The sequence below is a fragment of the Vicugna pacos genome, chromosome 34 (assembly GCF_048564905.1).
Source record: "Vicugna pacos chromosome 34, VicPac4, whole genome shotgun sequence".
Lineage (NCBI taxonomy): Eukaryota > Metazoa > Chordata > Mammalia > Artiodactyla > Camelidae > Vicugna > Vicugna pacos.
Genome location: NC_133020.1, coordinates 13,116,668 through 13,138,338, shown reverse-complemented (window position 1 = coordinate 13,138,338; position 21,671 = coordinate 13,116,668). Strand labels below are relative to the sequence as shown.

The following is a 21,671-nucleotide window of genomic DNA, read 5'->3' as shown; positions in this document are numbered from 1 at the left end:
GGCATCCTTCTTTTTCTATTCTTAGGCCTCCCTCTGTCAAAGTACTGTAATTAGGAGTATGCGTCATATACATCCCACTTCCTGTTTTATTTTATTTTATTTATGTATTTGTTTACTTAGGAAACCAGATACTTTCAGGAAGGTGAAATAAATAGGGCCGGTCACAAACTCAGTTGTGGAATAAAGTTTGTCCATGATGCACCTCTTCCCTTTTGTGGTACACTGTCCCTTTGTCCTTTCTCTTCTCCCAACTCTAGGGCCTCCCCAGCCCACCGCCAGCCTCCTATCCGTCCCTCTCCACAGCACCGTCTCCTCCTTTAGCCAGCTTTCCTGGTTCTGCTGTTCTCTGTCCACAACCCAAAATCAGCAGGACGGCTTCCACGCTGCTCGTTGTCATTGTAACTGAAACTCCCCTGTTCCGTGGTCTGTCACCCAAGGCCAGCTTTCTCTCTTAGCAGGCAGTTTTGCCTCTCACCCTTGTAGTTGATTAGTACATATTTAAATGAATGAATGAATATATGAAAAAATGAACTTCTCCCTCAGAATATACCACCTAGCACCCGTCCTATCCCTGCACAGCCAAGGTATGTGTGTATTAAAGGGGGCCTCATGAAGACAGTGTGCCTTCCTTTCTAGCATGACCAAACTCGGGGAGTTGGGAGAGAAGTCGCATGACAGGTGGGTGTTAGAGTGTTGTGTTCACCATGTGTTTCTGAAGCTTTGACACCTGGGGCCTTGCTGACCCCGGAGGGATGGCTCCTCCCAGAGCTAGCCGATTTCCAGAGATAGTGAACAACTCACTTACTAGAGTTTCTTTCATATGCAAACCAACAAGTCCATAATTCATACCCCAACCGCCTCCTTTACTGAGCTCGCACAGGTCTCTCACACTCTGAGACACAATCAGTTTGCCCTAATGACCCCAGGGCCAGGTTCCAGGCAACTAGCGACAGCTGCTATGGCCCAGAGCCTACTGAAGTTATTCCAACCAGCCTACCCTGCTTACCTTTTCTTGAATGTTCCTTCCGGTTAAAACCTCAATGAAGGCTCTTGCCCACATTTTCCCCGTCTCCTTTGTCTCTTGACCAGTCCTGGTGCTTCGCCATGTGGCCCTTTGTGGCATAGTGTGTTCCCTCCTCTTGGGAACTATGAGTAATGAACTATCTTTTCAATGGCCGTCATCCCTGAGCTGTTGGCCTCACCATACCTGGATAATAACAAAGCTTACATTTTAAAAGTTATTGCAACTGCGATTCCAATCTCAAGTGCGATGCCTCTCATGCTAATCCTTTTAAGACCCTGAAGGAAGCCTCTCCTTTGCCATAAGTTCTGACAATTGGAGAAGTGACCACTACCCGGAGAAGGTAGGGTCACATTAAGTGCAAAAAATAAAAGTAATGACAAACTTTACTTAATAGGTCTGATCACCCTGGGATCTCAAAAAACCCTACTATTATTTAATAATAATGAATTCTTATTATTACTTAAAAAAACTGTTCAGAGTCAGTCTCCCTCTGCTGAGCCTTTATGCTTCTCCAAGTTAATAGAGTTTATTCAGAGTATTACTATGGTGCATATTAGTTACAAGACATGCTTAAATTTTGACCGTGTTAGGAAACCCAACTCTCTCACGGCTCTCTTCTATTCCAGAAAAACATAGAGCATGTTTGTATCAAAGTTGCTCAGTTTTCTTTAGACATCTCCGCAGATGAGAACTTAATTGGTCATGGAGCGATCTTTTCTCAATATAGTAATCAACAGTGTACCTTTAAAATACATCATCTGTTCAAAGTGTTTAAGCAGGAGATAGATTTGCTCAGACTACCGTCCTCCATCACCATTGCCTTTCCTCAGTAAAAAAAACCTATGAATTATTATTGTATGATTCTCAGTGAACTAGTGTCCTCAGATAGGAAGTGGTTTTTCCAAGGTCACAGAGCCACAGACACCAGAGAGGTGAGATGCAAACACAGACCTTCCCGGCATTCCTCTGACTCACGCCCTGTTCCCACTCCTTCCTGCTATCATAGTCTTCCAAACCTTCCAACAGCTCTTACAAAGTTCTATTGCATAATATCACCACTTCCTTCATACTCTAAGGAAAAAATATGGCAGCCTTTGCAGCTAGGGGCAATGAATGACTCCACAATGCGGAATAACTGTGATATATCTAGATATTTCAACAATAATGTAGCCTTGGAGAAATAAATGTAGATAGACTCTTAGGAAGATATTATCCAAAGACAGAGAAGCTCTAAAAATTAGAGAAGTTTATAATACGAAGTCTGATCTTAAGTGAATGAATGGGAACTTTTAGAGATCTCTTCTTTCTAAAGAAGTTCCATTCTTTAGTCATAAGTTCCCTACAAAGAACAGGAAGATAGGCAAAAAAATATCTTTCAGTTTTGGAGAAGCATAAACTGAGAAGGAATAATTAACTACCATAAAGATTTTTTAAAAGCATACAAAATACAATGTATAATAAAACTGGTATTGAATATCATCAAATAGCAAAATACACTGTAAAAATATAGAGAACAAACCAGTGGTTACCATTGGGGAGGTGGGAGGGGCAACATGGGGGTGGGGGGGTAAGACACAGACTGTTGGTTGTAAGACAGGCTCAAGGATGTATTGTACATCACAGAGAATATAGCCTCTATCTGGTAATAACTGCAAATGGAAAGTAACCTTTAAAAATTGTATAAAAATGAAAAAGTTAATTTAAAAAAACCCTTAAAAATATATTAAGACCTATGTGGTCGGTATTGACCATAGTTACTGGGAGGAAGACTTCAAGTAAAAGAATTGAAAAATTTACCCAATATTGAACAAAATGTAGCTCATTGCAATCTATGTTTTAGCATTTACCAAATTCCCACGATAGTTTGGAATCCTGTTATTTTAAGCAAGAAAGAGGGAAAGCTGAGAAAGAGGGAAGAGAGAAAAATAGTAAAGTAAATCAAATGACTTGGAAATTAAAAACAAAAAAAGGTGAAAGGGTTGGATTGTGGGTTTGGAGAAGGGATAAGCAGGCTTAAGAACAACCAGCAAGGAGTTAAAGGTACCATTTAGAGATGGTGACTGGCAGCTGCTATGAATTTCCATGGCCTATAGGTAAGAAGAAAGCTTGTGTGGCTAGCGGACCTCAGCTGGATATCAGGAAGAATTTCCTGACTGTAAATGTCAAGAGGTCTGGTTTGTAGCATCAAAGGGAGGCTTCTGGGATGTGCCTATCCCAGGAATATTTTTCAGCCTCAAGCAGGAGACTGTCTGGGTGGTTTTCAGAAGCCCTGGGGATGGACGGGATGCTCTCCCAGAATCCACGGTCTCCTGTTGCCGAGGGGTGTGCCGGACACAGCTGCTTTCACAGAGTCCATGCCAGCAGCTGACTCCCCGCTCAGAGGCTGTGGAGTTTTCCCCACAGAAAGGAACAACCATGCCTTTCAGTCTCTGTTCCCCACTTGGCCCAGTCCTTAGGTATACACTGTGGTTTTTCAGCTCTTCAGCACTTACGCTCTTTCCTTTGGGGCCAAGGGCCTCCTGGGAACAATGCAGCATCTGTGTGTTGACAGTAACAGCCTGTGGGCCAGAGACACTCAGCCAAACTCTCCCTCCGTCCCGTGTGAGCTGGACTGCACACCTCACCTGCCATAATCCACACTTAGCTGCAGCCCGCCCCGGGGCCAGGAGACCCCCTCCTCCTACCCATCCCCCAACCTTTTACCTAGTTTAGTTTCTAGCTCCTCTGCCTTGTTGATACCAATCCTCCTGCGGGATGGTCTCTGCCACCTCCCATCCCACCCACAGAGGGAACAATAACACATTAGTGGCTCATGGCGTGACCCTAAACAGTGGGCACCGAAGGGTGAGGTCCATACTGCTGAGTTGGGCAGTGGGGTATTTACAAGAGGGTTGGTCTGCAAAGAGATGCCAGTCTTTTTTCCTATAACATTATTGCCTTTTATTTATTATGTGGCTGTTGATTTATATGGGGAGTTAGGAACGCTAAACAAGCAGAGACATGGTCTGTTTCTGCTGAGTTCAGAGACTGGAAAATATCATTTGATTTCTGGCAAAAAGACAATTCCAGAAAGGTGTTTAAAACCATCTTTTTGTCCTTGGCCCTGAGTCAGAGAGGGACATGCTATGCAGGAAGCAGAGTCTCCACCTTTGGGCAACCCTACAAGAGGCTGTGTGTAAGTCCTGTGCAGTATATGAATTTAGTGTTTAATGACAGATCAGAACATTCTCCTTCCAGGAATGTTGCCCCTTCATAGTATCCCAGTATTTCTCTTAAAGCTTCCACCCAGTGGCATGTGTTACAGTGTATGGGCCTACTTAGTGTGAATGCATAAGAGAAAATTGGATGGGTACTGAGAGGGTATAGAAAATTAAAAAACAAACAAACAAACAAAACCCCAAGGAGAGTAAATGAGATTTTTAAGGAACAAATTGGAGCTATGTATGTGTGTGTGTGTGTGTGTGTGTGTGTGTGTGTGTGTGTGTAAAACCTGGTAATCCTGTTGTTTAGTGTCTCTGAGGTCTGAGTTAATCCTTTTTTTGACAGAAAGTAGATGCATGGTAGTACGCAGAAGAACCAGGGAGAAATTAAAGTTCCACCTTTGAAGTCTTTTCTTCTGATTCATGATTTTCTCTCTGAAAAACATCATGACACAGATATTTAGATTTGGAGTCCACTCTTGTTTTTGAGCTCTGAGATTAGCAAATTGGGCTGTTTAATTCCTCCTGAAAGTCCTACATCCATCTGTAATTTGTAGCTCATGAACTCCTTATGTGGAATTTGACTTGTTTCCCATTGATACAATACACAGAAGCATAAAATCTAAAATTCAGCTCCTTTGAAGCTTCAAGACCTGTCCAAAAATGCTTCTTTAGTTCTGGTCCCATGACTATATCCTAAAAAGCATCCCAACTCTGACCACCATATTTTCCTATCCTTTTACTCCTAACCAAATCCAGTGGAGGCCAAAGAATTTTTATTCAACAGGGTATTAAAGGGACAGAGAAAGGAGGACAAACTCAACTTGCTTTACCTGTCGTCTCTCACTTACCAGCCTCTTCCCCTTCAGGAATCCATCGCAGAAGTTTTGCACGTGCTCAACTGACACTTCTGTTATTGGCAGTGTGTCCCATACATCATCCAGGGTCTGGTAAATCGCCAAAGCAGGCAGCTGGGAATTCTTTAGTTTGAAAAATGATATCACCTTCCTATTTTCCTTCACACCACTGTCCACCAGAACGAAAAGAATCTGCAGTTGGAGAAGTTTAAAAGAGAAAGAGCTCACTGAGGTCCTGGGGAGAAAGAGACACCTTGTAATTGTTTCAGTTTATACTGATTGACTTCATGGTCTGTGCCACACAATTTCAGTCTCAACTGAATTTCTTCTTATTTTTCATCGCTTTGGTTTAGTAACCCTTTGATCAAGTTTATTTAACATAGAATTAGAGGAGACTTTAGTGAGTAGCTAAGGGAGAAAGTATGACCTAATGGCTAAAAGGAGAGAATTCATTCTCAGTGTTGCCTCTAGTATTTTCCAGCTGTGTGACTTCAGGCACATTACTCAGCCTCTCTGAGACTTAGTGTTCTTATTAGATAAATGGGCTTTTGTTGGGGGAGACTAAACGAGAGAATGGATTTAATATTTCTGGTACAATTTTTAGCATATAGTAAGTGATTGATAACTGTTAACTATTTTATATTATTAAATCAAACTTTCTACCCAGGTTGGAAACCTTCTTGATAATATTCTAATTAGAGGATCATCTACATTTGGTAACCCTGACAGCCTCCAGTGTTAGGGAAGCAACCACTTAAAGGCTGGCTTATTTTATTACCAGACAGCTGTCATCACTGAACAGGCTTCTAGTTCAATTCAGAAGCCTTAGAGTGGTTGAAGTTTTACTATTTCAGTGATATCAAGCAGACGTACATAAAGTAGAGACGGGAAAGAAAGAAATATTTCTTATCCAGTAGGCACCATGTACGTGAGAAATAAGCCCTGAGTTCTAAAACTTTGAGAGACAATGGCAAGGAGCAGGGAAACTGCAATTAATAGATGATTTTTATTTTCAGTATCTTTGGGTCTCTATTTTCTCTCCACCAATCAATACTTAAAAAAAGAAACAGACTTACTGCTAATGGAAGATATGATTAGATACATCTTTACTAGTGTAAAACATGTCTTGGGTTTTAAAGCAGAGTAATGTGATGTACGCTGCCCCACTTCTCACTTTATTACCTCCTAACTGTACTTATCTTCCCTATTTATCTCACCTCCCTGGCCCCATCCTCCTCTTTCTAGTGTCCTGGTGCTGAGTTTGCCAAAGGGTGTCTCCCAGTCCAGACTTACCTTCCCCTGGAAGAGCTTAGCTGCCTCCTGGTATTTGTACAAGCTTTCTTCATACTCTGGGGATCCCTTGTCCATCACCAGTAGAAGATGAATCTGAATCTTACTATTAAACAGGCCAATTACCGTCTGGCAAGTTGAAATGTATTGTAGTGGGATGAAAGAGGGAAAGAGGTAAAAAAAACATCAATGGCAGCCCAGTGAATAGGTTCCGTGGAACGTACATGAGAGCTGTCCATCCACAACACAGATGGCAACTGGCCTCCGCGATGGCTCTTAACACATCTCACCCTCTGGTTTGCATGCAACTGGGTGGATCCCTTCTCCCCACACTGAACAGGGCTGAGCTGAGTAACCAAAGGGATACTGCAGTAATGATGGAGAGTGGCTTCCAAGGTTAGGTCACAGGAGACAAAGTAGCTCTGCCTTGCTCTTTCTTGTACCACTGAACTCTCTCGTATTAGGTACTCAAGCAGCCCTATGTGCACATTCACACAGCAAGAAGCTAAGGCCCCCTGCTAACAGCCAGCACTGACTGAGCCATCTTGGAAGCAGATCTTCCAGCCCCCTCAAAACTTTAGCTGACTGCCTCCCTGACCAATGCTTGCAACCTTACAAGGGCCCCCAGATCAGAAGCGCCAAGCCCCAGCCACCCCCAAATAGTTGACCCACAGAAACTGTGTGAGATCATCCACTATCACTGTTTTCAGCTGTTAAATTCTGGAGTGAGCTGTTACGCATCAGCAGGCAACAAAGACACCAGGTAACATTTTAGTCACTTTTTTCAACTCCTATTCATGTTGGAAGAACATCCAGATGCAGTTAAAATGTGGCCTTTAACTGCATGTTAATAGTGCATAATTTTGAGTGCTTAACTGTGTGCTGGGCGTTTTCGGGGCCTCCCATATACTAGCTAATTTAATCCCCAAAGCCCCAGTTTTATGAAAACATGAAGAAACCGAGGCACAAAATCTCCTAAATTTCCATAAGTGGTGAGCTGGGATCCACAGCAGGCAGTGTGGCGCCGGAGTCCATGCTCTTAACCATCAGGACATACTGCCTCATTCATAGCTGATTGCAAAACCCCTTCTAAAGCAAATCAACCCAGAGCCTGGTTGAATCAGTCTACCGCAGGTCAGCAAAAAGGGAAGCTCTTCAGGAGACCAGAAGCGTTGGCCCCTTTTGGCTGATTAGAGGTGATGGAGGGGAGGGGACAGCTGTGACCCGAGGGAGGAGGGAAGAGGGAGCCTGAATTAGGGCACTGCTCCCTTCATTAGTGCTGCAAGTGTCTCTTACTTTAAACAAATCCCATTCCTTTTCACCTCTCCCTTCTAAGTACAGAAAGCATTGCTATAAAACTAACATGTGCGTAGGAAGAGAGATTATGGTGGGTTAACGATACTTTGGGCAGAGTCCCCGGATGGTGGAAGGGGAGTGACTAGGCAGGATCCTTCCAGAAGCCACGCACTACTCCTAGCAATTTTCCAGCTCTACTGGCCAACATGTAGGCAAGGAGGGTCCCCTAACTTTCCCCCTGGAGTTTCAAACCAGTTTTTAGATTTTAAATTTGGGAGATTGGATGACCCTGCTACTTAAATTTAGAGCATGCATCTACCTTTCTATTGCAGAGTGGGAGGATAAATCTTGGGAAGAGTCAAGATATCAAAGCTAAAGACTCAAAAGATATAGTTGTCTTAGCAGAAGGGACTGGACACAGCAGAAGTGATCAGTTTAATCCTGAAACGCAAAGTAGGATTTTCACCTTGAAGCCAAGTACTGAGTGTCTGTGTCAAAAGCGCACAGGAGGCCGACTACATGGCTGTGAATTTCTGCCCAGTTGCTTCTGGCACAAACCTCTGCACCAGCAACAGCCGAGGAATAACTGTAGGAGTGTGGGCAGGTCTCCGAAAGAGAAAAGCTCTGCTTTGGGGAACTGAAAAATTCACAATAAAAGTTCAATTGGCTTCTCTAAAGAAATTCTGACCTAATTTCTTCTTGATATGATTTGCCTTCACTACTAATGTGAAACTTAACAAAATGTGTCATTGTTCTGTAAGATAAGAGATGGACCAGGCATCAGAATTCAGGAAGGCTAGTCCCTGCCTCTGCCCTAGTTACCTGCAGAATTCTAGGACTCGAGCCATCAACTCAGGGACCAGGACCGTAAGGTCATCTTTTCTGATCCCACGTGCACTCCTGGCAGCTCTATATACACAATGACCAGAATGATGACGATGACCTAGGGAAAAAACGCCTTTTTAATTATTGCTGCCAACACTCCTGGGGGGTGTGTGTTTGGAATCTTAGCACAAGTGGAAATGGAGTCACCACTCCACGGAGACAAACATGATGTGAGAGGTGGACAGGAATTTAGTCAACAGGAAAAGGGGTGTTTTCTGTTGAAGGATGTGTGGGCCAATGGAAAAACCTCAGGACTCAGAAAGACCAGTCCAGAAAAAAGCAGAGACAAGTGGCTAGGGCTGTCTCTGGAGCTCAAATTACTAGTCAGGCTGTGAGGAAGTGACATCACTTTTCTGAATTCCCGTTTCCTCTCCAGTAAAACGGAAATGGACAACATGAGCTAATGTATCACCAGCTAAATTTTCTGCCTTAAATGATGCCTTTTCTACTTCTGCAAAATCTTGAATGTCATTTGGAATTTGAAAGTTCTCTATAAAATGGGCATAATACTTTCCTCTCTTCTGCTTCGAAAGAATCACCGTGAGTATTAAATGAGGAAATGGTGTGAAACGGCTTTGTAAGTTCTAATCACCGTGACATGCATGTAAAGTACTGTTATTGGAGAATGCATAGCATTACTGAGCTGATGTTAACACTATCATTCTATGATTCATGCTGGGAAAAGGAAAGGGCAGGACATATAAAGTAATCCTGTAAGTTGCAGAGTGTTAGAAGGTCAGAAGATGAGCGGGTGGACCAGCACCTTTAACCCAGGTTCCAGGCAGCATACAACCCCTGAGGAAGACAAACCCAGAGAGAAACCTGAGACCCTGTGAGGGTCTGGGCATGCGCAGGTGGTACCAGACAGGAGGCAGGCAGAGAAAAGCATAAAAACTTTCTTAGAAATTTTACATTGCGGCGACACCCAAGTGTGTGATCAGTTGGCTTTGTGTTTAAACATTCCTTTTGTCTATCAATTTGCTTTTATTGTGTTTTACAAAAGTATTGGTCACCGATGCTTTAGAGAAAAGAATGGACCTCCAGCATCTTTGCAACTGCAGAGAGCTTGCAATCTTGTTTGAGAAGCATGGTCTAGAATGTTGCTGGGACTGGAATTGGCTTCACCGAACCCCCTCAGGCAGGAAAACTCAGCAGTTTTTAATTAGTCACCTGAACTTTGCCCTCCGGCTCTCTTTCTTCCTAGTCATGTGATATGTCACTTACCTTTTCTGTTTCTTTTTTTGTTGGGGAGAGACAAGTCTATCACTCTTAAGAGTTGCAGTAAGGATGTCAACATAAACAAACAGTTGTTTAATTAATGGTGGTTACTCTTATTAGTGGCCAAAGGACTGGAACTCCTGCAGGAAAGCATGTCTGCTATGAAGGCCATGACCCTCCCTGACATGGGGACTTCAGGATCTGGAGACAGGGGCTATTTACCATAGGGTTGTACTCTGTCACCAAGTGGAGGTTGTTGCTCTCAATGAAACGGCTTAATTTGGGGAGATCCATGCTTTCAATGTCCTTACTCTTTAAGTCCAGTTGTTCGTTATCCACCTGGTAACACAAAAAGGGTGAAGTTGTCACTGTTCTGTCCTTATTCCTTGATAAATGTTCCTGGACTATTTAGCACACGTCAGGCACTAACTGAAGTTCCAAAGACAGAAAGGTAAATAGGAAATGTTTCCTGCCCTCGAGGAACACACTGTCCTGCGGGACAGAGAAGTAAACAGAGACGTCCCACAGAAAGTGGTAGGTGTCATCCCGGGGGAATCACAGGCCCACAGGTACCCCGGGAAGAGAGGAAACGCTTCCAGGAAGAGGCAGCTCCCGAAAAGCGGCTGAGGCTTGGTCAGGTGAATGAGGATGGCGGTGGGAGTTCTAAATAAAGAACAAAAAGGCGAAATGACGAGGCTGCCCTGGGTTAGAAGCTGCAGCTGGTTTAGCTTGACCATTGAGTAGATGTTAAGTGTGGGCAGGAGAGAGGGGCAGCAGGCTAGCAGAGCAAAGAGCCTGGAAGCCACGGTCAAGAGGTTAAACTCTACCCTGAGGTCAAGGATCACCAGTATGCATTACAACATGCATACTTCACTGGATCAGATTAAAGTTCTATTTATGTAAAACACACCTACAGAGAAAAGCATAAAACAAAATACAGACCTCAGTATATTACCACAGAGCAAACAACTGTGGCACCACCACTCAGGAAATGCCAGAATTTCTGAAGCCCTCTGGGGTCCCTTCTAATCCATCATCGTTTTTTTTTTTTTTTTTTGGCCAAAGGTGATCATGAGCCTACATTTATGTTGACCGCTTTCATCCTTTCCTTCATTGCTTTACCACTTAAAAACGCATCTCTTAATATTACAGTTTAGTCTCGTCTTTTATTAAACATGACATAAATGGAGACAAACTACATTTTCTGTGTGTGTGGCTGATCTCTTTTGCTCAAAGGTTTGTGTGTGAGAGTCATCCGCGTTGTTGCATTTAGCTACAGTTTGTTCATTTCCCCTGCTGTGTGATACCCTGTTGTGTAACAGTGCAAAACAGCTAGTCATTTTACTGTGGATGGATATTTAGGTTTTCCCAGTTTCTGGTTATTAAGATAATGCTGCAGTGAACACTCTTGTTCACGTGTCTCGGTACTCAGGCCTCTGCCCCTGTTGAGCATGTATCCAGGACTGGGAGTTTTGATTTTTGATAATATATATATGTATCATATATGTGTGTAGGTGTATGTAATATGTACATGCATGTGTATATTCATATATGATCGTCCGGGTGCAATTTCAGGGACTGAGATGACCTGGACCTGTGCGGCAGCCCTGGGGATGGCTGATCGGCTTACGGTGCATCCTTAATTTTCGGGTATTGCTCTTCAGGGTTCGAAGTGAAAAAGGGGGTTTAACTAGATTTACCTCTTACTTCCTCTTGTGGGCCCTGGACTCCGACATTTATGTTTGTGGTTCCTTGATCTCAAACATGCTAATAAACCTCTCAACCTCTCTGCTACTTCTTCTAGGACCGGCTAAGCAGTCCCAATAAAGGGTTCATCTTTTCAGGTTTCCATTTTATTATAGATCTTAGTCTAGATGTTTTTCCTTCTCTTGCTAGTTCTCCAATACCTTTTTTTTAAATAATTTTTTTTGCTTATCTTAAAAATAAATATGTATAACTTTAGTGGAAGGGGTTGTCTAGTTACCTGGTCTGTCATTCCAGGTTTGCATTTTAGAACTACCTTTCCACGATACTCAGATATGATAGAGATAGGACGTCATGCTGCCAAACACTGTTCCCAGAGTTTCCCATTCCCCACTTCTATCTCTTCAAGCCCATAAGGACATAATACAATATTTCCGCCACCATAGCAACTAGGCCAACAGATAAAATGATCAGGGCTGGCTCCTGAACAATTCTGCTTCCTAAAATAATTTGGATCACTTTAGAGACCCATGGACCACCAATCCTTGAACACCTTCTCATCCCCTTTCCCTTACATCTGCTATCTCATATGCGTCCTACCCAGTCAGATCTTGCCCCGGATCACAGCCATCATTTTACCCCCAAGATACTTTCTCCCAGTCTACCTAGCAAAGTCAGAGGTAAATCTCATTTAAGTTTTTGCAGGAGGGAATTCAGGCAGAGGTAAATTATAGCCACTAAACAGTAAGAATCCAAGATTGCTCAACATTGTCATCCCCATGGAAACTTTCTCTTCCTTTGTTCAGGATGGTCTCTCATTGGGTTAGTTAAAGGCAATATGAATCTCCAAGAAGCCCAGTGCCCTCTTTATGGTTAATTTTATTAATTCTGAATAGATCTCGTTATATCTGGGTCTACCTCATAATCCATTTGCGTTGAATTATGTGTTGAGTGCTTGCTGTATGCTAGGCACTGAGGCACAGAAGTGCTGACACTCAGATGGCAATTTAATCACTTTATTTTATGACGGTTTTTCACAACTCAAACTTATAAAATATGCCAAAGCTGAGATACAGAAAATATTTGTAATTCAGAAAAAGCATTTTGGAGAAAAAAATTCCTCAAAACCACAGGATGTTTTAAAATGTGAACTCCCTTTGCGTATTTCATTGTTTTAAAATTCACACAGTTGGAGTAGAAAGCTTGGGGCAGAAATATGAAAGGAGGAGAAAAAGTCTTCCTCCATGGGGTCCTTGCCCTCCCTGCTCCCATCCCCGTCCTGCGGTCAGTAGGGTGAGGACAGATGAGAAGCCAGCACAGGGGAGCTTTAAAGCTGCTTAGGGCCTGCTTTGCCACCTGGCATGTGTCCTTTAGAAGGCTTTGCGAATTGTGCAATCATCAAAACCATCATTACAGTCACAATCAGGGTCCTTTCGATATTTAAGATGTCTGAATACTTGCTGATTATTTTTCTAGAAGTTTGAAGGCCTGGTGCCTGTGCCGCAGCTGACCGAGCTGTGCTCCGGGCCAGAAACTCCTCCCTTTCTCTTCCCTTTTCCAGGCAGTCCCTCCTGTTTCCCAGAACAGGGATAACAGGAAACGCCAGCTACTCCAGGTGTTTCTGGACTTAAGGAATGCAGTATATTGGAGGCAGAGGATGGTGAGCAGTGATAACATTCTCTAAGAGGCAAAGAGCTTTGATAAAAACCACCCTCCTGAAGCCTCTCCACTTTGCTGTGCTTTTTTGAACCAGAGATGCCTGATTATTTCACTATTTCTTAAACCAATAAAAATCTGGAACGTTCATGTGTAGGGTTCCTGGAAACAACATTTGAACAGGAAATCTCCCTTCTGTAAAGGGATCTATTTGCATAAGGCACTGGAAAGAAAGTCCAGCCCCGGAACCAAGAGTGGGGGAAAAAATTATGTATTTTTCCAGTTTGGGGAAAGAATTTTTCTTGAAAAATCATATTCCTTTTCTCCCCAAGAAAAGAGGCACCAGAAGAAAAACAGAAACCATAAGCCAGAAGGGCTGCTACCTTACAGTGTAATTTTGAGGTTCCCCAAGAGTGTCTGATGTGGAGTGTTTTATGTTTCAGACACTGTATCATACCAATGGATTTACTCACTCATTCCTTTTCTGTTTATTAGAATTTCAGCAGTGTTCCTTTGAATTCCAATAGGTTTCTCTAATGAACAACCCAGCTCTTCCTAAAGCGTATTAAAGTTGTCCTAGTTTACGCCACAGTTGCAATATTAAATTTCTTGGATGACGCTGAGAAATTATTTGTTAAACAAATGCCCTGATGTCTGTGGGTTTGTTTTTATAAGCTGCTCAGCATATCATATATTTGGTAAATATCTACTTTAGAAAAATATTTTAAAATTTGTACTTCTTGAGTTTCTTACCAGCTTATTTGCATGCACTGGGTCCTTCTGATTCTCTTGGCTTGGCAAGGTGCATTTCTCATAGCAAGTATCCAATGAAAAATTGTGAAAGGAATGAACGAGCGTCTCTCCTGTGTTTCCATTACAATCCCACCGGGTCAAAATTAGGCTACTTATATTTCTTAAACTGGAAGTGATTGAGAATACTCAAAACTGGGTAGATATTCAAATAATATCTGAAGTGCCATTTTAGGACAGGCTCATGGTTTGCTGAGCCCAGAATCACATCTCTGTTAGGGCAACAGTGAGAATCCTACTGAGAGCATGGAGGGCCTTCCTACTGTCACTGTCACAGCAGACAGGCTGTGTCCTCAAACAGATTGTCATACCCAACCTCCTAGTGCTCCACTTTGGTTAAATGTTTCCCGATCACATTTATCTAGTTGGTTTGCACTGTTTTGGAGAGGATTTGCTGTCTTCTTGCTCCAACATAACTGTCAACTCAGTGTATCCTATCATATTTCTACTTATTATTTCAACTTATCTTGAAATATGTCCAAATTGTGAAATTTCCTTGCCAAAATTTGTAATGCCTAGATTAAATCTTGAGACATAATCCTAGGGTTTGATTAACTAGTGCCAGGGAGATAGAGAAATGATTTAGGAGAAAGTGTGTATGTTTTTTTTAAAGGCTTTAGAATGAGAGACATTTGAGTAGACAGAATCTAGGAGTGAAAACAGGTTTTCTTCAGGGTCAAGTACTATAGAAAGTCACTTAAGTGTAGTAGAAATGGTGTGCTCTGGAGCTGGCAATGCTGGGTATGAATCAAATGTCTGTTACTCTGTAGTTGTGAGACTCTGGGCAACTGAATGTATCTTATGGAACTTTGGTTTCCTTATTGATAACACAGGGATCATTATTTCATCAGATTCTTATGAGAATTAACTGGTAGAATATTGGAAAACTTGACACAGTTCCTATCATCAATTTGGCACAAAAACAAACAGAAGAAATTATAGCTCTCAGATGAAAGGAGGTACCAGAAAATTTGCAACTGAGTCACGTCTCTCAGTGGGAAAAAAAAAAAAACCCAAATAAACAGTCTTAGTTGATACTCTTCTTTCAAAAAAACAAAGTTTATTCCAAACTCCTGACAAATAAACCTATGAAAATTTGGACTGAATTTTTTTTGAAGTGTAAACTGAGAAAAAAATGTTTATCTGAAAGCTGTCACTGCATAAGCTGGACCTCTCCCAGACCTGCCAGTGGAGTGGGGCAGGAACCCGTGTGTGCTTGGTTTTGGTGTCCACAGAGGCCCCAAGAGTTCCTCCAGAGTAGGTCTGTGACTAGTGGGAAACAGAAAACAGATTCTAAAGGAGAGCGAGCAGCCCTGGGAAGTCATCAACAGGGCTTTGTGAAGAACGACTTGTAAACAAAGTTAACTCGCCCATCAGAGGTTGTAAAGCCTGTAGAAGACATTGGAAGCAGCAGCATTTGTTTTTCTTGCCCCCACGTGCATGTAGGTAGTACTAAGACTTTTAAATCAGGCTTTCATAAGATCTATAAACAAACTGGGGAGGAGGTTCTTGTGGACCTGTAGCTAACTAGAATTTTTGTATTGAAAGGTTGCTACAAATAGTTCAACAGCGCCATGAAAGGCATCAGTGTATCCTTCTTTATCTTTCTTACCAAAGCTTTTCAAAGAAGAATTTGACTTAATCCTATCTCACAATGCATTTCACCTGCCACTGCTGTCCAGCTGGGGGAAGACTTACTGAAGGGACCCATGCACCTTCAGACATATTTTGGAGGTGAGTCAGTTCCTCACTTTCTGAGTGTCTTCTGGGCACCAGAGACATATTGGACACCTTTGGAATACAGAGATGAATACGTTATGGTTCCCGCCCATGGTCTAGTAGAGTTAAAGGTGAGACAGACACAGAAATACACAACATGTACTACAAAGAGGTGAATGAAAACAGGCATGGATGTGTAGAGGAATAGTCAGGCCAATTTGGAGACTCCAGGGAGGGTGCTTGAAGGTAGGGTGCTTGAACTGATTCACTGGAATAAGAGGAGTCAGCTAGCTGAGGCTAAGTGAGAGGGGTCCTGAGCGTGTTGGCATTTTAGGCAGAGACAGCCTGGGTGGAATGGTGGAACTACATTATCACACGGTGTATAGTTGGGTATTGAGAGGGTAGAGCTAGAAAAGGGAATGGAAAAACAGGTAGTAAGTGGCCAGGTCATAAAACCTACTTGTCTAAATATCTAGATTTTTTTCTTGTAAGAAATGGTGACTATTGAAGACTTTCTAAGAAGGCGGTGTCATGGTCAAATTCCCATTTTAAACCCATCATTGTGACACCAGTCTAGGGACTGGATAAGAGCTAGTAAAGGGAGATGTATTAAGAAGGTATTAAAAACGTTTATGCCAAAGATGCTAAGAGTCTAAGTGAGGAGTGAGACAGGAGGAGGGGAGGAGAATGTGGGCTCAGTAAGGTAGGAGGTGCAACTGGTAAAGTTAGAGACTGAACGAACACAGCCATTCAAGAAAATTGTGCTTTAGAGGGAGGAACAGCATCCAGCAGGTCCAGACGACAAACAGCTTTGGCTAAGTTAAGACTGTAGTCTTAGCTTCCGAAGGTATTCAAATAGTTCCATCCAGCAAACATTTGAATCATGAGAGTGTTCCAGGCTAGACTAAAACACTCCAAACCCTAACAAACATAGTCTGGGTGAGTTTGATGTTTCGATGTAGTTTCATCGATTGTGGCAGATGGACCACTCGGGTGAGGGGTGTGGATGAGTGGGGAAGTTATGGACGTGGGGGCAGGAGAGCCATGGGGAGTCTCTGTTATCTCTCTCTCAATTTTGCTCTGAACCTAAAACCTCTCTATGTGAATAAAGTCTTTTTTAAAAGTAAAAAATGGTTCATTTACATATTTATTTATTCAACAGACAAGGAGTACCTGCTGCGTGGCAGGCACTTTTAAATGCTCGGTGGTTGAAGGAGTGAGCAAATCAGTCTTTGCTTCCAGGGAGCATGGGTTCTATAACCTCGACTGAGAAGAGCCTTGAGTCAGACAGCAGTGTGGATGGAGGAAGAGAGGGTCCCAAGGAGATTAAAGGAGGAGATGGATCAGGAAAAGCAGGCTCCCGGGTCAAGGGAAGACACAATATTAAAGAGAAAAGAGTAGCCAATGATGTCAAATATGGCGGAGACCTAAAATAAGACCTAAACAGTGTACATTGGATTTGGAAATCTGGAAGCCACACCGACCTGGATGAAAGCAGACTTGATGGAGTGATACATAAACTAGATAGGACTATATTTAAGGGCTTAAGGAAGGTTGGAGGCACTGAATATAAAATCCATTTAAAAGAGGTTTGGATGAGAAGTATAAGAGATAGACAGGATGGAGGTTAGAGAGGGAAGGACATTGAGTCCAGAAATCTTAAAACTTTAACTTTCGCTCAGTTTCCCCTTTTAAGTGGATCCTGGTCATCTTCACCTTGATATTCTACCAATAATACAAACTCAAAGCCAACTTAAGCATCAGAAATCCCTATTTCTGTTATGCCCTCACTCTTCCTAGGTCCCCTGGCTTTAAACTTTGCCTCCTTTTTGTAATTTTGATATCTAATCCTTGCAGGACCTGCCTTTTCCTCACTTTCTACCAAAGACCCTTGGTTGATGATCTGTATATTTTGTCAGCCTAACAAAAGTTTTCTCTATGCTTGTCTTTTTGCCTAAGAATCCATCCTAATCATTGTTGCCAAAATAATCTTGCAAAAACACGTTTCTGTCATGTTATTCCCCGGATCTGAAGTCCTGAGGGGCTGTCCAGTGCCAACAAACTGAAGTGCAAACCCATTGAGCTGGTATTCAAATTTCTCTACAATGTGGATCCAATAAACTTCTCTGTCATGTTCATTTGCGCAAAACATGTTCTCTGAGATCCAGTCAAGTTGGCCTGAACACTGTTTCCTAAGTTTAATTTTCTCTCCCAACTTTGGCCATAAATTCTTCTCTATTTTGTTCAAGTTTTTTCTTTTTTTTTTTAAATCCCAGTTCGGTTCGTGTCCTCCATAATTATTATTATGTTTTTGGTCATAATTCTTACCCTGCTTTTATCATTTGAACCCTTGTAATATTTTATCTGTAGTGATGCTCTTTGTGTTATAGATACTTGTATATTATGTTTACAATCTCTACTACATTTTAAGATCTATGAGCAGGGAGACTTTACTCAGTGTGTTTTTATTATCAATATCTTGCAGAGGGCACACCGTGGTTGTTTAACACAGGTTCGATACATGTCAGTGAACTCTCAAAGACATAAAAATATAAAATTTTAGAGCTCAGGATGACCTTACAGATGATATGGTCAAATCCTTTTATTTTAGAGATGAGAGAACTGAAGCCAAGAAATGGTCAGTGACCTGCTCATGTCGCATGGCTGGTCAGAGACAAAATAGGGCTATAAAGCTCATCTCCTAGCCTCTTTCCATGTCATGACAACATTGTCATCACCACGGTCCTCAACTCTGGTGTCACCATTCATGCTGAACACCGAGACTCCTTTCTGGTCTCACAAGTTTGTGTGTGCACGACTTAAGGTAAAACTGGGAGAAGATCGGAGCTGCCCACCAGACTTACCAGACGAAAGAGGGAAATGACGCTGCCAGTGACGTTGTAGTGGGCTAGAACCTCCGGGGCAGTGCTGATTCCAAATGACACGTCTTGGAAATTTTGCACTGTACTGTGGAATATGGATACTGCTGGTACTTCTAAATCCTAAAAGAAGAGGGGGAAAAAAACCCCCACAGAGGTTATTTTTGGAGGAGAGAGATGTAGAAACAGACTAGGGCAAAGAAATATACTCACTCATATCAGAAATCATAGTGTCCAGTCAGACAAATCGACCTCTAAAAATGTGGGCTAAATCTGTGGCAACGTTGTTGAATTTTCCAGGCTGGGCGGGTTAATAGGTAACTACAAAATTGTGGCTAATCCTGGGACTCCTGTCTGGCTTTACCATAGAACGTTCAGCTTATTAGTAGCTGAGAGGGGACTCAAAATCATAGAGACCTGCAGAGTTGGGCTGCCCTGTCACTGATATACCAAAAGAAGGCAAATATTTGGGGAGTAATTTGTAGAGGAAAGAAGAAATGCAAAAATAAGAAATATGTGCTGTCAAAAAGACCAAAAAAAGAAAAAATATATATAAGAAGTTTAAGTAGAAGGTTTAGCAACAAAGGCTTGTGGAGGATGTGGGCAAATAGTTCTCGTTGCACTGGTCTTGAGCCATGAAGACACGACTCATGCATTGTTCCAGCTCTAGAACCCAGGCCTGCAGGAGGGAGCAGGGAAGCCTCTTCTGAGTGTTGACAGCAGCCCTTCTATAGTGAGGTGGTCTTATCTCCCTGCTGTCACAGACCTTGCCCACAGCAGCTCCAGGCAGTATACACAAGTGTTTCTGTATTCTTCCCGGACATCTCTCTGGCTGGGGGAGGAGATTTGCAGAGAGAAAAGATCTCGGTTAGCCTTGCATCTGGGGTCAAGCAGAGGGAGTTGGCGCCTTGATCATTACAAGGATGTGTGGAAATCATTCGAGGGTATGAACAGCTGTTAATCAGGGCTTCCTCTTTTTTGTTCGGCTCCCTAAAATGCAATTGCTCACGGATCAAATAACGACACCTGGTGGCCACTTAAGTTATTGCACCCTCCTCCAGCTCCACTTTCTCACCACTCCGTCCCTGCGGCTGCTTTTGTCTACAGCTCAGATCTCTCATCACTGAAAAATTTGCTCCTCCTCATCTTCCTTCTCCACTTACATCTCGCCCAGGCTATTTTCATCTGTGTACACAGAATAGACAGGGTGATGGTGAGTTGGAATTAATGAATGGAAGCAGACAAGAAGGTCTGCAAGGAGAGAGTAGGGGCTTGATCGGCTGTGAGGATCACCAGATGTTACCTCCAAGAAAAAGGGAAATGCTGGAATGATGCCCTCTCATTACGGCCGCTTTTATTAGCCAGACGGTCAGTCTGGAAGACGGAGGCGAACACCTTCTGTATACAACATTTCAGAGCAAACAAAGAGAAAGAAGAACGAGGGACTACCTACTTAGTGAGGAGCTTCAGACTGGAGGAAGCTGTTGACTAATGTGTTGCCTGGATATTGGGAGTTGAGTTTACTCTGACCCACGCCTCAGGAATTCAGATGCTGACTGAAGCTTCAAAGCATCTGTGGATGGGGAGACCCAGCCAGCAGCGTGAGAACTCTTGAAGCAAATGTAAGAGAAACATAGTTCAGAGACTGGCAATGTCTAGAAGCTGAGAGCCCTTGATTGACAAGTTAAAGGCCGACTCTGTGCCCTTTGGCTTCTGAAGCAGTGTCCTCTGGCCAGCAGGGGACAAACGTGGCTCCCTGCAGGTAGGATGTTTCTGGTTCTTTGGAGGAGTGGCAGGTGGGGTGTCTGGACAAACCTGGAAGAAGCCTATGACAGCCACCTCAGCGGCAGCGATGAATTCCATGGCAGCTGGGACATCTGTGAGCTGCACGGGTTTCTGGGAAGCACTGGAACCATCTAGACAGAGACAGAGGAGGGTGGGGGAGAGTCACAGGGAAGTAGGAGGTTTGGGGGTGCTGAGTAGAGAAGCAGCTCTAAATAATGAGAGCACCTCTACTTTTTCTCTCTAAACTAAGGACAAAGAGATTGAGGGGTGCAGCTACCATTCCAAGGCTTTACCTTTTGGCTAACGTGTGGAGGGGGACCCCACATGATAGCCTATTTCTGAAGGCTAACGCCGGACCTCCCTCTTCTCCACCAGGCCAGGCAGGTCTTTATCCAGATTTCCTGGAAAGTTTCCTAGGTTTGGAGGAGGAGTACCCAGAATGCGACCAAGTTCCCTTCCCTTCTCCTGACAGCTCCTTCTCCCTACGGTCACCGAAGCACTCTTTTCTTTTACCTGCGGGTTCCTGGCCTTCTGCGGCAGCTTCTGGGGACAGCTGGCACGTGAAGAGAAAAACCAGAAACAGGCATCTGGCCTGGGCAGCCTCCATTGTCCTGCTCCTGCTCCTTCTCCTGCTCCTGCTCCTGCCCTGGACCTTGCAGTTTGGGATGCAGACACAGGGTAGCCCACTCTGTAGTTAAATGACTGTGGTGTTTCTAGTGCTCTGGGAACTTCACAGCTGGCTCCACGGGGACCTTCAACTTCTGAGATAAGAGACCGAGCTCAGTGACGGGGCCTCAGAACAAAACCAACCAGGAGAAAGTCGGGTCAGTTCATTTAAATAAAACAAAATCTTCTATGCCAGGTATTGACCTGCGGACCTGTGATCTGATCCGCCTCTCCCAGCTTAGATTGTTAGTGTGAGACGTGGACAAATAAACAGGCCATTTAAATATAGAATGGAAAGGGGTAAAACATTGGGAAACTGCTATGAGAGGCTGCTCTGGGAGGACAGGCTGAGGACATTTGAGACAATGATGGAGTCCAGAGAAGCCTTTCTTCCTGCAGCGGCTGCCCAAGCAGAGTCCTGGGTAAACAGAATTTTGCCAGGCACCAAAGGCGGAAAGGGAGTTTCATGCAAAGAGCTGAAGCCCAGAGATGCAAATGTAGCGTGTAAGAGAATGATTAGTAATTGAATATTACCAAAAACGGGACTGATAAGTCCAGGCAGAAAGGCATGCGGGGGCCAGACTGCCGGGGGCCTTGTATACTAAGTGTAGGAGCTTCAATTTTATTTTGTTTGATGGGAATCCATTGAGAGATCTTAAGCACCAGAGAAACAATGCTTGAT

The 21,671-nt window shown here is 43.2% G+C and overlaps 1 protein-coding gene across 2 annotated transcripts; it reads right to left on the bottom strand.

Annotated features, from left to right (window-relative positions):
• Window positions 1-951: 951 nt before the first annotated feature.
• Window positions 952-20,969, bottom strand: ERP27 (endoplasmic reticulum protein 27). Of its 2 annotated transcripts, XM_072954769.1 has the most exons (8): window positions 20,837-20,969; window positions 20,354-20,454; window positions 18,524-18,661; window positions 9,993-10,109; window positions 6,375-6,500; window positions 5,076-5,273; window positions 4,624-4,659; window positions 952-1,207 (listed from the first exon to the last, which is right to left on the bottom strand). In XM_072954769.1, exons 1-8 carry the CDS (start codon window positions 20,928-20,930, stop codon window positions 1,199-1,201), a joined length of 819 nt encoding a protein of 272 aa, XP_072810870.1. In that variant the 5' UTR covers window positions 20,931-20,969; the 3' UTR covers window positions 952-1,198. The 2 variants fall into 2 exon arrangements, with proteins under 2 accessions (XP_072810870.1, XP_006199954.1); XM_006199892.4 differs by lacking the exon at window positions 952-1,207 and having other exon boundaries at window positions 3,964-4,659.
• Between the last annotated feature and the right edge of the window lie 702 nt (window positions 20,970-21,671).

Coding starts and splice junctions, on each gene's coding strand:
- ERP27 (XM_006199892.4), bottom strand. CDS start 20,930: ATGGAGGCTGCCCAGGCCAGATGCCTGTTTCTGGTTTTTCTCTTCACG. Junction 20,455..20,836: donor AGAAGGCCAGGAACCCGCAG/GTAAAAGAAAAG, acceptor GTCTCTGTCTAG/ATGGTTCCAGTGCTTCCCAG. Junction 18,662..20,353: donor CTGTCATAGGCTTCTTCCAG/GTTTGTCCAGAC, acceptor CTCTTCTTTTAG/GATTTAGAAGTACCAGCAGT.